This window comes from Rhinoraja longicauda, chromosome 23 (genome assembly GCF_053455715.1).
Source record: "Rhinoraja longicauda isolate Sanriku21f chromosome 23, sRhiLon1.1, whole genome shotgun sequence".
NCBI classification, from domain to species: domain Eukaryota; kingdom Metazoa; phylum Chordata; class Chondrichthyes; order Rajiformes; family Arhynchobatidae; genus Rhinoraja; species Rhinoraja longicauda.
In genome coordinates this window covers 22787519-22804536 of record NC_135975.1, presented here as the reverse complement: position 1 = coordinate 22804536, position 17018 = coordinate 22787519, and the positions used below count along the sequence as shown (strand labels likewise).

Here is a 17018-nt window from a genome sequence, read left to right as displayed (position 1 = left end):
GAACACAATCCAGTTATTACATTATGTGCCATTGTATGGAGAGTACTTCTGCAATAAATCAAGTGCTTGGATACAGGAGGGAAAAAGAGGTGGGGATGGGGAGGAACATCATTTTTTTTCCATATTTTCCAAAGACACTATGTACAAACCATCTCCTAATGGAGCATCGCACATGACAAGTTTTTCCATCATTATCCAAGAAGCCCAACACAACCTAGTTCAAAGCAGGACATTGATTAACATTACATCCACTATCCTAAACCTTCACTCCGTCCGAAATACTCTTTGAAGTCAGCACAGCAAACCCATGGAAAGCAAAGGTAGTTTCCATGGTCATCATTATGAAGATTAACTTTTTATTTTTACTAATTTCAGATTATTGACAAGTTAATTTCATCAGGTGCCATGGTAGGATATAAACTCAGATCTCTGGATTTGAATAGTTTGGTCCATTTAACCACTGTACCCTCTCAATTATATTGACAGATGTGTGATATTTTTGTTTAGGTATTCAAATTCAGTGTTAATTGCATATTGTTATGCTTTTCCGAAAGAGATACCCAAGCTTTCAAATAAAACTGTTAAAAACAAATTCTCTAGAAAATATTTCAGATGAATCAGTATATTGGTGTTTGCAGAATTGGGAAGAAAACCTGGTTACTGTGTTGAATCCTGAAAACCTAAACATGACAATTTTTTTAATTAAATAAATATCAGCTAAACAAAGGATTAAAAAGATCCAATAATCTCATATCATCTCATAATCTCACTGACCTGGAGGATTCAGTATTTTAGGATGGATACTGCCGCGTGAAGTGCAGCTACTATTTGCCTCATTAACCAGAGACCTTGCAAGCAACGACCTTCAAAGTATGTTGTCCACTATAAAATTAACCAAATTTGTATGCAAAGAAAATGAAAGATTTTGATAAAATCAGCCGCCAAAGACTGCATGCTGTGGGTGGTAGCACAGCTCCTCTGCATCCATCCAACCAATCCCACTGTGGCTTGACTTCTACAGACTGAAAAATGAGACCTGACAAGCATAAAGCTATCGCACCAACACTGAAAAATTATGTCCCTTGTATTTGTCTGCAAATTATAAACTACTAGACAAAGTAGACCCGTTGGGCCCAAACCTCTCCTGCATTGGTGCAGCACCCTGTTCTCCCCCCCCCCCTTCTCCCCCACTCCCCCCTCCCCCCCCCCCCTCCCCTCCTTTTAAACTTTAAAATGTGAATAACTTAAAAAATATAAAACACTGATTTCAATAAAACTACTTGCATTATCACTAAAGTGACAATGGTGAGTAAGGTGGGCCTAAAATTGTCGCGCTATTGTGTACCGTTTTGGCTGAAGTTCAGTCACAAACAAGATAACAAACGAGAGTTTTAGTATATAGATAGCAAAATTCATGACATTTTCCCCACTTTTGATGTTGCCTTAAAATATTTTGACATTTAATATGGAAAATATTTTTTGCTGAAATTCTGCTTTGTGCATGGTGCTTTTGTTGCTTGTATATAGAGTTCTCTCATCTGATATGTGCAATGTTGCCAATATACTCAAACCTTATGAATTTGGAATATCTTGGTTCACTTGGGTTAATTTAGGAAGTGTGATTATATTTATTTTGTTTATTTTCAGCACAAAATAAAAATGACATCCAAAAATCACTCAGTTCAGACACAGGAAAAAATGGGTTCTTATAATTCTGATTCAAACATGAATTGATAAATGATCCTGTAATCACAAGCTTAATTGTACATAATCCAACTATCTATTGTGGCATATAGATTCAGAATACTGGGCTTTCTTTACCTTAGAGAATCATTCAGGAATTTCTCAGCATATTTCTGAAATTGGCCCTTTATTCTATTGATATTTTGCTTCGTATAGATGTCAACTTATGCTGCCTGTACTTACACAATCTAACTAATACAAGATAGTGTAGCATGTAGGGCAACTACCACGTAGCTTCTCAGATTTGATTCTGACTTCAGATGCTGTCTGTGTGGAGTTTACCTATTTTCGCTGTAAACACGTGGGTTTCCTCCGGGTGCTCCAGTTTCCTATTAGATCGATTAATCGATTTAAAGGGGGTTGCATTATATTATATTAAATTTGTGTCAAGTAAAGTTGGTAATAATGATCATATGTTTATCATTTGTATGTTGCTAAATACAGTTTGTAAGTATTGCTGTTGTGATACAAATTTAATTCTCCATTATGAGATAATTATCTGAAGTAAAGTCACATGCTGGTTAGATGTTAGGTAGAGTTTACATGTATGGTGGGGACGACAAACAAGCTGGTAAACACACATCAGCACTCTGGGTCAAATAAAGCTTATGCATGTATGATTTCCATTCTACCCAAGACTGACCTAATACTTTGATGAGAGAAAGTTGGCTTATTGAGTTTGATGCGAATCTACTAAGACTTTGTTGTAGTTATTTAGGCGAGATATGCAGAATGTTCAAGTGCAAAGTATTATTCCAAAACATGGATCAGCAAGCGAACAGTTCCTGGTTTGCCCGTTTTCAAAAGGATGCCAAGAAGGACGAAAGGAAATAATTTGTTAAGTTGGAGTGGCTGTTGATTAAATGAAGCCAGATGAGGTGAAGGCATTCTCACATTTTGGCAAAATCTGTTTATGTTTGTAGCACTTATGGACCAGAGCAGTAATAAATTCCCCAACATGTGAACACTTCCTGGTAAACAGGACGTGAGAGGAAATTACAAAGTGTTAGCCAAATTAAGTTATAAATCCTGTTCAAAGATTGGAGGTTCCATGTTTCATTCTGCAACCCTGCGTATTAATAGGCAATAATTAATGCATACCAAGGCATCGCGAGTATAATCATAACCAGAAGAAAAATCATAATTCTACAACTATTCAGCCTAGGCCAAAAAACAGTTCTGTTCCATTCACCTTGTACTATCTTATTAACTTATTTTGTTCAAACTATTGTGGATTTGTTGACGGAAACAGAATCATTCGAGATGACAAGCTCATTGTCGAGTCAAAGAAAAATGAGAACAGCATTTGTTTTTTGCTGAACAAAAATGTCCTTCATTTCCAATCTTGCCATTGGCTTAATCATCCAGTGGCAAATTGGTCCTAAAAATGACAAACATAAGTATTACAAGGTTTTGCAATCTTGAATTTGACACCTAAAATCTTATACCAACTGCCAAAAGAGGTTGAACTTCTTTTACTGGCATTTACTAGCAAAAAACAGACTGTTGGAGGAACTCGGTGGACCAGGCAGCATCTGTTGGCCCTCCGTTTCCCTCCACAGATGCTGCCTGACCTGCTGAGTTCCTGCAGCCATCTATTTTTGCTCAAATTTCCAGCACCTTGTGTCTCCAATCATTTACTATTTTGGTAATCCATTTTCTTTCTGAGTCAGATGTTGTGGCTTTCCTCCCATACTAGGAGTGAGTGATATCCAAAGTGACAAAGTCCCACCCTCCCCCTGCAATCAGTCTGAAGAAGGGTTCCAACCTGAAATGTCACCTATCCACGTTCTCCAGATATGCTGCCTGACCCACTGAGTTACTCCAGCATTTTGTGTATTTCTTTGAAAAAAGCATGATCTACAATGAAACATGCTGACCAGATGCAAGTTGATTGATGGAGACCATGCAAAGGAAGATTAATAAACAACATACAGGACAATAACATGGACTGAGGCACAGAATGCACAGAGATACATTGATAAACAAATAAAATACAAAAAATGAAAATAATTCCCTTTAATTGTTCCAGCATCAATTATTGTGATTGTAGAATATTAAGCAATGTACTCCACTGAATCCCTGCTTTCACCAATGATATTTCAATATATCAAACAAATATAGGTCTAGAAATATATCTGATGGTGGTGCACCATGAAAAGCACATGTGAGTTGACAACAAACTAAATTCATCAATGGCATAAATTGGCACAAGTAATCAGACAATTAATGAACCAGTGGTTAAAAGAAATCCTATTAATTCCATGTGATCATCACACTACCACAGTCACACAGGACGACCAAATAGATGACCTGCTGTTTTTCACAGAACATAAAATGTAGCCCAATTGGGGGAAATTGTTCATAATAGCAAACAATATAATAAACAGGTTCAACTCCACTAGAGGAAATTCTAAAGTTTTCAATTAAAAACTTAAAACTTAATTTTGTTGAAAAGCCTGAAAAGTCACAAAAATAAGTTTCAGCATCCCAAACTACGGCAATTTATTGCCCAACATATCAAATATAAGTATTTCACGTGTCTCCAATCATAAACTCAGAAGATTGCTAGCCATTCTGCGTTTATAAATGTATTATACTTTAAAGAGAAAAGCAAGCCCACCTGCTCGTTCACTCGCGAATGGGAAGGCCCATGATGGATTAGAATTTTTACAATATCCATGTCTCCCTTCCAAGCAGCCAAGTGAAGAGGAAAGCAGCCCTTGTTATCTGCAACGTTGGTGGAGGCTTCATAGTGAAGGAGCTTCAGCACGACATCCCTGCAATGGAAGAGTCACAATATAAACAACATCAATTATCTGGAACGTGGTGTGAGAAAATATTAAAGAGTGCCAGAATCTGAACAGGAACCAAGTACGGGATTATCATTTTTAAAGAACTCATTGTCACTTTTGTTGTGCTTTGCTTCTTTTAGTTTCTATACTGTATCAATTCACACTGAGAGCTATGGGTGTAGTCCAATATGGTCATATTGATAAACACAGCACCAGATCACTGGTCCATATTAGGGAGTCACATGTGAGAGATATACATCGTATAACAAAACTGAAGCAAAACGCTACAGATGCTGTAAATACTCAGCAGGCCATTTCACATTTCAGATGGCCTCATCAATATTCTGACTAAAAATCATTAAGCTGAAACTTTAATTCTATTTCTTTCCCCAGAGATATTACTGGATCTGCTGAGTATTCCGATATTTCCTGAGTCTATCTGGATTATACATCATTGACACCAGCATAATACATTGTCAATGAAACCGATTGCACTGATGATTAGCCAATAAGTCCATAGAGAAGTGCCTGTTAGCCGCAGTGTGCACATTTTGGACATCTGTGACTACACACTGTAATGCTGTGCAGAACACAGTGGAGATTGCACTTGGCCTCACAGTCTGTCAGTGGACTTGCCTTCAAATCCAGAGTGTTTCTCTCACAATCTAAGATTTCGGGCCAAACACACGTTCTATCTAACCCCTGAGCTTTACGTCACTCAATACAGCAGATCACTACAGACGATTCAACAGGACAGAAAAACACAGGGGCTGAGGTAGAACAGTTGCATCCTCAAGTCTGCACCGCCAATAAATCTTGGCTGATCATTAACGTCGTCAGTGGCACCTTCCAATACAAACTTCATATCCTTTGATGTGTCTCATATCCAAAAATCTGTTGATCTCTATCCAGGATATACAGATGACCTCAGCTCTCTTGGGTAAAGAATTCCAAAGCTTTATCAAGTTCTCATCTCAGTCCTGAGTGGTTTCCCTCTTATAAAACAAGAGCTGCCAACTTTGAAAATGTAAATGAAGGTGAGTGGCTTGTTTGATTTTATTTTAATTAATATGAATGTGTTAATTAACTTACATCAAATAATTATGTCCAAGGGAATTTATTATTGTTTACATTTTTTCCTTATTTTGTTATGTGGTTTAATTGCTCATTTGAGTTTGAGAGGGAGAAGATTTAATGAAATGTGTTGGTATTACTGTTGAGTAAAGGTAACAGCAGAGGCATGAGGGAGGAGTTCATTGGAAAGGGAATGACCGTGGAGCACAACGACAGGAGTTTCTGGGAATAATTCGGAAGATGCAGAATCTTTTCATCCCTTATAAAGAGGAAGAGAGAATCTAATGGGACAATGAGGTGACTGTGGCTGACAAAAGAAGTCAAAGACAGCATATAAATAAAAGGTGTATAATATTGTAACAATTATAATAATAATAATAATAATAATAATAATATTCATTTATTGTCATTGCAACGAGTACAACGAAATTAAAAAATAGCCAATCCTGACGGTGCGTACAAACATATATGCAATAAATGCAAAAACAAATAAATACATAAATACAATTAAATACAATTATATGACCGATTTTTTAACGGTGTTGCCTAGTGCAAGGTAGTGTTCAGTTCTCGTATGGCCCTGGGGTAAAAACTGTTCTTAAGTCTGTTTGTTCGGGATTTGATCGACCTGAAACGTCGACCAGAGGGCAGATGAACAAACAGACGGTGGCCGGGGTGGGATGGATCTTTTATTATTTTGCCTGCTCTACTGAGGCAGCGTAGGCTGAACAGGTGCTCCAGGGAGGGCAGTGAGCAGCCGATGATTTTCTGGGCCGTCGTGATGACCCTCTGAAGGGCCTTCCTGTCCTTTTCTGAGCAGCTGGCATACCATGTGGATATACAGTATGCCAGCACACTCTCGATGGAGCAGCGATAGAAGGACAACATGAGCTTCTCCTGCAGGTTGGTTTTCCTGAGGATCCTCAGGAAGTGGAGTCTCTGCTGTGCCTTCTTTACTGTGGTGATGGTGTTGGTAGACCAGGTGAGATCCTCTGCGATGTGCGTACCCAGGAACCTGAAAGCTGGTACCCTTTCCACACAGACCCCATTGATGTAGAGTGGGTCGTAATCTCCACTGGTTTTTCTAAAGTCAATTATAAGTTCCTTTGTTTTGGAGGAGTTCAGGACCAGATTGTTCACTGAACACCATGCTGCCAGCCTTTGGATTTCATCCCTATAGGCTGTCTCATCTCCTTCTGAGATGAGTCCAACCACAGTCGTGTCATCCGCGAACTTGATGATGGTGTTGGTGGGATGGGTGGGGGCGCAGTCGTGAGTGTAGAGGGAGTAAAGGATGGGGCTCAACACACAGCCCTGTGGTGAGCCGGTGCTCAGTGTAATGGTGGAGGAGAGGTGAGGGCCTATTTTGACTGTCTGGGGGCGGTTGGTCAGGAAGTCCTTGATCCATTGGCAGATGGTTTGGGAAAATCCAAGGTCGGAAAGTTTGGTGACCAGTCTGCTCGGGATGACCGTGTTAAAGGCAGAGCTGAAGTCGAGGAAGAGCATCCTCACATAGCTCCCCTGGTGTTCAAGGTGGGTCAGTGCAGTGTGAAGAGCAGTGTCGATGGCATCCCCTGTAGACCTATTTGCTCTGTAGGCAAACTGGTGTGGGTCGAAGGTGGGTGGGAGGCTGGCTTTGATGTGCTGCAGGACCAGTCTCTCGAAGCACTTTGTGATGACCGGTGTAAGTGCTACCGGACGGTAGTCGTTAAGACCGCTGATGACAGACTTTTTCGGCAGTGGGATGATTATGGCGGACTTCAGGCAGGGAGGGATGGTGGATTTTAAAAGGGACAGGTTGAAGATTTTTGTGAAGACCTCAGATAATTGGTCTGCACATTCCCTCAGCACTCTGCCCGTCACACCATCGGGGCCTGCAGCTTTCCTGGGATTCACTGCTCTGAGCACGCGCTTAACATCATACTCCTGCACAGTGAAGGTGTTGCTGTCAGGTGCTGGAGAGGGTGTAATGTCTGCCACTGTAGCTTTCACCTCGAAACGAGCAAAGAAACAGTTAAGTTCCTCAGCCAGCGAGGCGTCGCCGTCGGCAGTCGTGCGGTTGCTGGTCTTGTAGTTGGTGATGTGCTGGATGCCTTGCCATACCCGCCGTGGGTCATTGTTGGAAAAGTGGTCCTCAATCTTCCTCTTGTAGGACGCTTTGGCATCCTTGATGCCTCTCTTCAGGTTGGTTCTAGCAGCACTGTATAGAGCTCTATCACTAGACCTGAAGGCGGTGTTACGGTCCTTGAGGAGAGACCTGACTTCCTTTGTCATCCACGGTTTTTGATTGGGGTACAACCGGATGCGTTTGTCGACGGTGACATTGTCAACACAGTTTTGGATGTAGCAAAGTACAGTTGATGTGTACTCCTCCAAGTCCTGATCCTCAAAAATATCCCAGTTGGTCCTTTCGAAGCAATCCTGCAGCTGCGAGGAAGCTCCTTCAGGCCATGTCTTAACAGTCTTTATGGTGACTGGAGCTTTCCTCCTGAGTGGGGTGTATGCTGGAGTTAGGAATATGGACAGGTGATCTGACTGCCCCAGGTGTGGTAGTGGTGCTGACCTGAAACCCTTCTTAATATTTGAGTAAACCTTGTCTAGTGTGTTTTTCCCCCTGGTAGCACATCTTATGTGTTGTTCAAGTTTCGGGAGAACTGACTTTAGGTCTGCATGGTTGAAGTCCCCGGCTATGATGTGGGCTGCTTCTGGATATGTGCTCTGTTGTGAGTTTATTGCACCGAGCAGGTAGCCTAAAGCTGTGCTAGCGTTAGCATTCGGTGGGATGTAGACTGCTGTTACTATAACCCCTGTAAATTCGCGAGGAAGGTAAAAAGGCCTGCATTTAACTGTTAGGGACTCCAGATCAGGAGAACAGTGGCTATCTATGATTTGGATGTTAGTGCACCAGCTGTTGTGCACATAAATGCATAACCCCCCCCCCCTTGCTCTTACCGGAGTCGATGTTTCTGTCCCAACGAAACGCTGTACGCCCGGCTAGCTCAATGGCTCCGTCTGGGATAAGTGGATGAAGCCATGTCTCTGTTACTAAGAGAATGCAACAGTCCTCCACGAGTTTGTTTGCTGATATCTGTAGTTTTAGTTCGTCCATTTTGTTGATGATGGATCTGGCGTTGGTGAGGAACATGCTGGGTAGCGGTGGTTTGTGTGGCTGTCTCTTTAGCTTGGCAAGTATACCGGACCGGCATCCTCGCTTTTGCTTCCTGTTTCTCCTCCGCCTGCGACGCCTGTTCGCGCCGACAACTATCCACGGAGCGCCCGGTGTCCTGGCTATCTCTTCCGGTATATTTCGCGGGTGTGGAAATTCGCGCACAAGGTCCCGATTGCACTGGAATCCGATGATCAGAAGGTCCTTTCGGTTGTAGGTAGGATTTGCCTGATTTTCCTGGTTTGCATGACTAAAATTGACTAACAGACATAACACAGATAACACACATAAAACGCACCGAAAGGGAGAGCTGTGAGCCGCTGCGTCCGTGCGCGCCGCCATCTAGCGGGAAGCTAAAGGATTTTGAAGCTTTCAAAAACCAACAAAAAGTATTTCTTTAGCTGAAGGGTGGTGAATCAGTAGAATTATTTGAATTCTGTGGAATTCCTGTACCAAGTCTTTGGGTATTTTTAAATCAGAGATTGACAGCTTCTTGATCAGTAAGGGTGTCCAGGGTTACGGGGAGAAGGCTGGAGAATGGGGTTGAAAGGGATAGATAGGTCAGCCATCATTGAACGGCGGAGTAGACTTGATGGGACAAATGGCCAAGTTCTGCTCCTGACTTACAAGCTTATTTTTCTCAACTGTTTCTAAATTTTTCTGATAATCAGGGGCATTTAGAAAGTGAAAATTCCTCCTGAATTATTGGAAGATGATCAGGGCAGCCCAGACATTGCCTGAGGCCTAGTGAATGCCTGTGGATTTATTTGCCCAAAAATAAACTGTATTAAAAAAAACAAATATATATAAAACAAAAACTGTACAAAAACTTTTCATACATTCTCCGTTTCTACACATTCAAAAGTGTTCATACTCAGTAGTATTTGCTCCTATCTTTAAACAAAACACTCTTGCCACTCGTATAGGAAGGAACTACAGATGCTGGTTTACACCAAAGATAGACACAAAATGCTGGAGTAACTCAGAGGACAGGCAGCATCTCTGCAGAGAAGGAATGGGTAACGTTTCAGGTCGACCTTCTTCAGACTTATTGCCACTTGTGTGGTCACCTGGTGATATTCCTTCCCTTGTTTGAGGGGTTTCCCTACCAGACTCTGCCCCTCAGTCCAGCAACAGTAGGATCCTAGACTATGGTCCTCCCCAACAGGCACTTGGCATTAGCTGCGACAAGCTTCAGTACGTCCCTCGGCACGTGTTCTTGCTGCCGGCATTATTCCCTGACCAGCCGGCATCTTGCTGTGCTGGGCGACCAACAGGTTTCGAGTATCAAAGAATGTCTTTTACTGAACTGATGATCTTCCAGCCACACTTGATGTCTGTCTCTCAGGAAACGGCCAGTAAATCACAGGGTCCTCTGCTATGGAGCTGTCCGCAAAGAACCTTGACAAGGATCTGAGGAAGGATACGTTGGCATTGGACAGGGTCCAGAGGAGATTTATGAGAATGATCCCAGGAATGATTGGGTTAACATATGATGAGTGTTTATTGGCACTAGGCCTGTACTCGCTGAAGTTTAGAAGGATGAGGGGAGACCTCATTGAAACTTATCGAATAGTGAAAGGCCTGGATAGAGTGGATGTGGAGAGGATGTTTCCACTAGTGGGAGAGCCTAGCACCAGAGGACATCACCTCAGAATAAAAGGGCATACCTTTAGAAAGGAGATGAGGCAAATGGCATAATTCTACTCCTATAACTTGTGAACTTGTGACATCGTGAATTTTTAAGCTGGAAAGAGGTGTTAGATTGGTCCCCCATTCAGCTTGGATCCACTTCTGTCTCAGCAGGTTGAGCTCTCATTAGGCAGCCACTTGCTCATGAAGAACCCCTGTTGTCCTTCATCTGTGTCTCCACAATGTATCCACAATGATCGACCCACACTTGATCTTAACCAAAAGGCCAAGGAGCTTGACGAATAACAAAAGCAGCTTGATCTCTAAATTATTGGGAGCTGCTGAACCTGAAGTTTAGTGCAGCCATGGAGTCAGTGTTGGGGCAACTGTGAGGGGCGGGCTGAGTCCAGCCTTACATGGTCAAGTATCTGTGGAATGCAGTCCACAGTTGCCAATGGAATGCGAGATAAAGAGTTACATAAAGAGTATGTATAACAAAATTGAGTCATAGACCAGACGAGGACCTATGGAATTAAAAGCAACTCTCCACGAGTCAGAATACAAAGAAAGCAATCATTTCATCGTTTCACCTACATTGTTGTTGGCAAGATCAATAAGAGTTCTTAGTCAGTTTTAATTGCACAATAGTTAAAAGCAAACAAAGGAGCACACCAAATAAATTCAACCTCTGTGAAGGAAGTGTGAATGGTTAAAAAGATACTCTTTTAATGGAGTAGAATGGCTGAAGCCTTTCATTATTTGCCTGGAATCATCCCTTCCCATTAGCCCACACAATTTGTTTTTTAATGTCTTTTTGCTTCACTGATAGCAGCAGGCCCAGCAAGGAGATGCTGGGAGTTGTCTCAGTGCCAGATTATTAGAATTCTTCAGGCAATAATCCCCTTATTGCACGTTTGAAAGAAATATTTTGCATTTTTTCTTTAAATGGGACAATGTAATAGACAATGGAGAATAGACAATAGGTGCAGGGGTAGGCCGTCCGGTCCTTTGAGCCGTGATCATGGCTGATCATCCACACTCAGTACGACGTTCCTGCCTTCTCCCCATACCCCCTGACTCCGCTATCGTTAAGAGCTCTATCTAACTCTGTCTTGAAAGCATCCAGGGAAATGGCCTCCACTGCCTTCTGAGGCAGAGTTCCACAGCTTCACAAATCTGAGTGAAAAGGTTTTTCCTCATCTCCGTTCTCAATGGCCTACCGTTTATTCTTAAACTGTGGCCCCTGGTTCGGGACTCCCCCAACATCGGGAACATGTTTCCTGCCTCTAGCGGGTCCAATCCCTTAATAATCTTATATGTTTCAATAAGATCACCTCTCATCCTAAATTCCAGAGTATACAAGCCCAGTCGCTCCAGTCTTTCAACATACAACAGTCCCGCCATTCCGGGAATTAACCTCGTGAACCTACGCTGCACTCCTTCAATAGCAAGAATGTCCTTCCCAAATTTGAAGACCAAAACTGCACACAATACTCCAGGTGTGGTCTCACTAGGGCCCTGTACAACTGCAGAAGGACCTCTTTGCTCCTATACTCAACTCCTCTTGTTATGAAGGCCAACATTCCATTAGCTTTCTCAAGCATTGGGAGCATTTCCTCGCTTCCTCCTTCATTGTTTTTCATTCAGAATCCCGGCTCCTAACTGTAGATTTTGGAAATATTATAAAACCAATGACTCTGTACCATAATAAATGGTACTTTTACCAATTGTCTACTTAATTTAACAAATTTGTTATATATAGATAAAAAATAGTCAAATATTCTGTCTTCCCCAATGCTATTATGCATAAATAAATTTCTCACACATTGTACATGGCAAGACATGGTGAGTATAATATGAAACTAGATATTCCCTTAATTAACAGTATCAAAATCAAAATCAAAGGAATATTTGCTTTGGAATAAGATCTAGGAATGATTATTGGTTACTGTCCAGTGACCCCTACTGGGAAATTAGTTTATTTGCATGGAATTTGAAGGTAGTTTGTAATATCTCTGCTGTAATAAAGACCGAATAAAGAACAATGACATGGTTTTGGAAAAAGAATTGCAGTTTAAACACAAAGTAAATTTGCCTTGAGTTACAAATGCACCCAAACAATGGGAAGTTGATTCTCCCATCAACAGTAACTTGTATTCCTACAATGAGGTCATTGTTAAGCCATCTCGATCATGAAACGCCCACACCAATTTTGCCGAGAAATATCTAGTTATGGGAGCTCTCATTTGGTGGACTCTTCGATTTCCCTCTGTGAATGAAGGAAGAACAGGTCCAAACTTTGAAAAGAGCAGAAAACAACACACAGAGTTGTGAGAATTGTAGAGAAGTATGGCATGGAAACAGGCCCTCCCATGAGTCCGTGCTGATCATCAAACCATTTAGTTTTACGATAATGCTACCCTAACCTATTTAATTCCTCCCGCATTTCCACCAATTCCCACTCAGATTTTGCCATTCATCCACATTCTGGGGGCAATTTGCAGTGGTTAAGTAACCAACCAACCCACTCATTTTAGGGATGTGGAAGGACAATGGAGCAACCAGAAAACAAAACCCTGCAGAGAGAGAACATGCAATCTTCACACACACAGGCAGGACTAAACCTGAGAGAGACACAAAAAGCTGGAGTAACTCAGAGGGTCAGATAGCATCTCTGGAGAAAAGGAACAGGTGACGTTTCGGGTCAAGACCCTTCTTCGTGTCTATCTTCGGTTCAAACCGGCATCTGCAGTTCCTTCCTACAAAGGACTAAACCTGGGTCACTGAAGCTGTGAGGTAGCAGTTCTATTAATTGTGCCATCAGATATCAACAAAAACACTATATCCCCTTTTAACAATCCTATAATCACCAACACCCAGTGCCTGATATATTCCATCTAGTTCTCGTTTTATGCTTCCACACAAACTCTAGGAGATATATACCAGGCTAGTTGAAAGTATGTTCTTTTAATTGTTGCAAATTAATCCAGAAAGTTACAGTATTTCACTCAATTTGACTAATGCAATTATTTACGCTTGCATTGTTGCTGGTGCACGTTTTACACAATGTGGTCAGTAATTCATTAAAGAGTTTCCACTTAACTATAAATTATCCTATTGGTTAGACTACATTAATACTACAGCTCAGTTTAGTAATCACCCATCTTATTCCACGGAACCCAAACACACAAATTATGATTCAAAATAGAGGAAAAAAATAACTGAACCTCGTTCATTTTAGGTTAAAAGCTGGTAATTAATGCTTAACCAAATCACGGCATGAGTGTTTCTGCTCTTCTTCAAGTAGATTGAATAATTGACTTGATATTTCCAACATTCCTCTTACGTGAATGGTTATCATATTTGCTGCGAAAGTAATACATGCCAACCATTCTTGACAAGATATCTTGTATTTCAATCTCATAATCTAAGACCAATGAAATGCATGAAGATATCGAATGGCGCTGTTTTTGACCTGGGATAGCTACATTTCAGATTGTTTTCATTGGGAAAAGTAATTATGCACAGCCTCCCCAAAAATTACTTGTGCTTCTTAGTATAGAGAATTTCATTCTGGCTTCAGCCTCTATGTCCTCTCTTCCACAGTAATCACCACCAGTGATCTGCTTAATGCTTGCCTGTCAAATCTCACAACAAACCCAGGCAAATGATACAGGAAATCCTATCAAGTATTCACTCATCCTGATGAAGTTCTATTGGGGACAATGTAATAATATCCAAAACATTTAAAAAAGCATCATGAGAAATGTTTAAAAAATAAATAATTTACTGTCTTCAAAGATATTCAGAAAAATTAATTAACATTTTATCACAAAGTTTAAAAAACCCCGCAAAGCTGAACATTTAACTTTGGCAAGTATTGTAATAGAAAAGTGTTCAACTTTGATCACACTTAACTTGGAGGCAGTTAAAAGGAATTAGATTTCATAACCCATGTTGAAAACTGAGTGGAAACATGTTTTGTTACAACGCAAGTGATTCCAAAGTATGAGACAATGGCAGATCCAGTACTTTCAAAACACATCAATGAGTCTTTATTTCTAGCATGATGCAGTTTTGTTTTTCTATCTCTCTCTCTCTTGTCCCACTACAGGTTTCTACACAAAATGGGAACAAGTTTAAAAATAATTCCTGATATCCATGGTAGAGATTTACAAAAAAGACTGCTCAGAATCTTTTAAATTGGGAGATTTTTTACTTTGTATTCCCAAAATAGTTTTTGTGGAATCCGCATAAAATGTAGAATGCTGACATAAATGTCGTCAACGAAGCTTAATGCAGACACAAGCAACATGGAATAAGAATTACAGGAATACAGGAATACAGAGCTTTATTGTCAAGCTCGTCAATAAAAAAAGATCAACTTCAAATAAATAGGACCATTACAGAAGTTTGCACATTCTCAGCATTTTCTTGCCTTGGAATCTGTTGGAGAACTGCCACTCCACTAATTAAAATCTGATTGAGGCTACTGTAATGAAAGCATTTACAAGCAGGCAATGGCACCAATGTTATTATAATCATGTACAAGGCATTTCCTCTTAAGGTTGAAGCCCAGTGGCACTGACTCAGTGATCTGAACTGAATTTTAAGTAGTGCAAGGATTTATGTTTAGACTTGGATGCTGCTGGAAGTTGAAATCTTCCTCCTATTGCTATTGAGGGAGTGCAACGTAGGTTCACTAGGTTAATTCCCGGAATGGCGGGACTGTCGTATGTTGAAAGACTGGAGCGACTGGGCTTGTATACACTGGAATTTAGAAGGATGACAGGGGATCTTATTGAAACATATAAGATTATCAAGGGATTGGACACGTTAGAGGCAGGAAACATGTTCCCAATGTTGGGGGAGACCAGAACCAAGGGCCACAGTTTAAGAATAAAGGGTAGGCCATTTAGACTGAAGAAGAGGAAAAACTTTTTCAGTCAGAGAGTTGTAAATCTGTGGAATTCTCTGCCTCAGAAGGCACTGGAGGCCAATTCTCTAGATGCTTTCAAGAGAGAACTAGATAGAGCTCTCAAAGATAGCGGAGTCAGGGGATATGGGGAGAAAGCAGGAACGGGGTACTGATTGAGATTGAGAATGATCAGCCATGATCACATTGAATGGCGGTGCTGGCTCGAAGGGCCGAATGGCCTCCTCCAGCACCTATTGTCTATTGTCCTCTATTTGGGTGGTTTCTTGAGACAGAGGTGTAGTTGCCTCCACCCCAGTTCTGTACATTCTGAGGTGACTGATATACCCAACATGAGACCTGATCATTTTACCACAAGGGATAGACACAAAATGCTAAAGTAACTCAGTGGGACAAAGTATCTCTGGAGAGAAGGAATGGGTGGTGATTTGGCTTGAGACCCTTAAGAGGGCAGGTAGAGCTTCACGAGACATGTAAGTGGGTGTGCTCCTTCTGGCTTTTATACTAGCGTACCTATGGACATGTCCTTAAGTATCTCAGTGCCATTCCAAGTTCCCTTGCTTCACTTGTGGAGGTTGTGAACCAAGAATTCCCAGGAGTCACTGGGAATATTGCAATTTGTGCAGGAGGCTTTGAGTGAAACCTTGATTATCTTCCTCTGTCCACTGGCAAAGCATCCATTTCTGGTGTCAAGCATGTGAATGGTATGAAAAAAGACTCAAAGTGGTGGAGTAACTCAGTGGGTCTGGAGAAAATGGATAGGTGATGTTTCGGGTCAAGACCCTTCTTCAGGCTCAATGTGTGTGCGTGTGGGGCTGGGGAAGAGGGGCCTGAAGTCAGCCTGAAGAAGGGTGCCAACCCAAAACATCACTTGTCCATGCTCTCCGGAGATGCTGCCTGGCCCGCTGAGTTACTCCAGCACTTTGTGTTTTTTTCTAATCGAGCATCTGCAGTTCCTTGTATTCCCCATGTGAATGATATGAATTCCCCAACATAGCTGACTGAGTATAATTAGGGCCTCATTACTGAAGATATTGCCCTGAGAGTGGATACTGACATTGGTTCAACTACCTGTCATGTGTGGAAAATGATAATACATTACCAATCCACCTCCAAGCCCCTGCCTTCTCTTAAGTTTATATTTACAAATGTTTAGAGGGACGTGTCAAATGTCAGCAAATGGGACTAGATGGGCATAGCAAGTGAGGCCAAAGGGCCTGTTTCTGTGGTGTATGACTGTTTATTTGTGGCTTGGTAAATTCCTCACAAGGGCAAATTGCCAATTTCATCCTGTTAATCACTCAATTAGAGCAATATTAACATAGGTTAATAAGTTTAATTGTGGAACTTCCCAGGAAATGAAAGCAAGGTGAGAACACAGTGCACTGGAGGAGGCTAACAAATTGATTAAGAAATCTGTTAAGCAATGTAGCCTCACAGTTGTTTCCTTGACTGCTTCTCTGAGTGGTTTTATTGTGGTAAGCAAACTGCAGATTCAGTTTGGTTTGTAAATATAAAACTTAGCATTTTTGAATATCTGAACTTTCATGTTAAAATTACTCAGAAAAATAATGCCTAAGTCCCTCTGAACACCACAGTTAAATATACTCCAATTTAACAGAACATAGAACAGTTCAGCAACAGGACCTTCAGCCAATTTTGTCTGTGCTGA

At 41.2% G+C, this 17018-nt stretch overlaps 1 protein-coding gene across 6 annotated transcripts in view; it reads right to left on the bottom strand.

Annotated features, from left to right (window-relative positions):
* Positions 1–17018, bottom strand: part of anks1b (ankyrin repeat and sterile alpha motif domain containing 1B) — a 647894-nt gene that overhangs the window by 448939 nt on the left and 181937 nt on the right. For all 6 annotated transcript variants that reach the window (XR_013548787.1, XM_078419858.1, XM_078419856.1 and 3 more), the window contains one exon: positions 4367–4523. Coding sequence is in view for 5 of the 6 variants with exons in the window: in XM_078419858.1 (XP_078275984.1) it covers positions 4367–4523 (157 nt within the window). In the remaining variant the exon portion in view is untranslated. The remainder of the gene's footprint in view (positions 1–4366; positions 4524–17018) is intronic.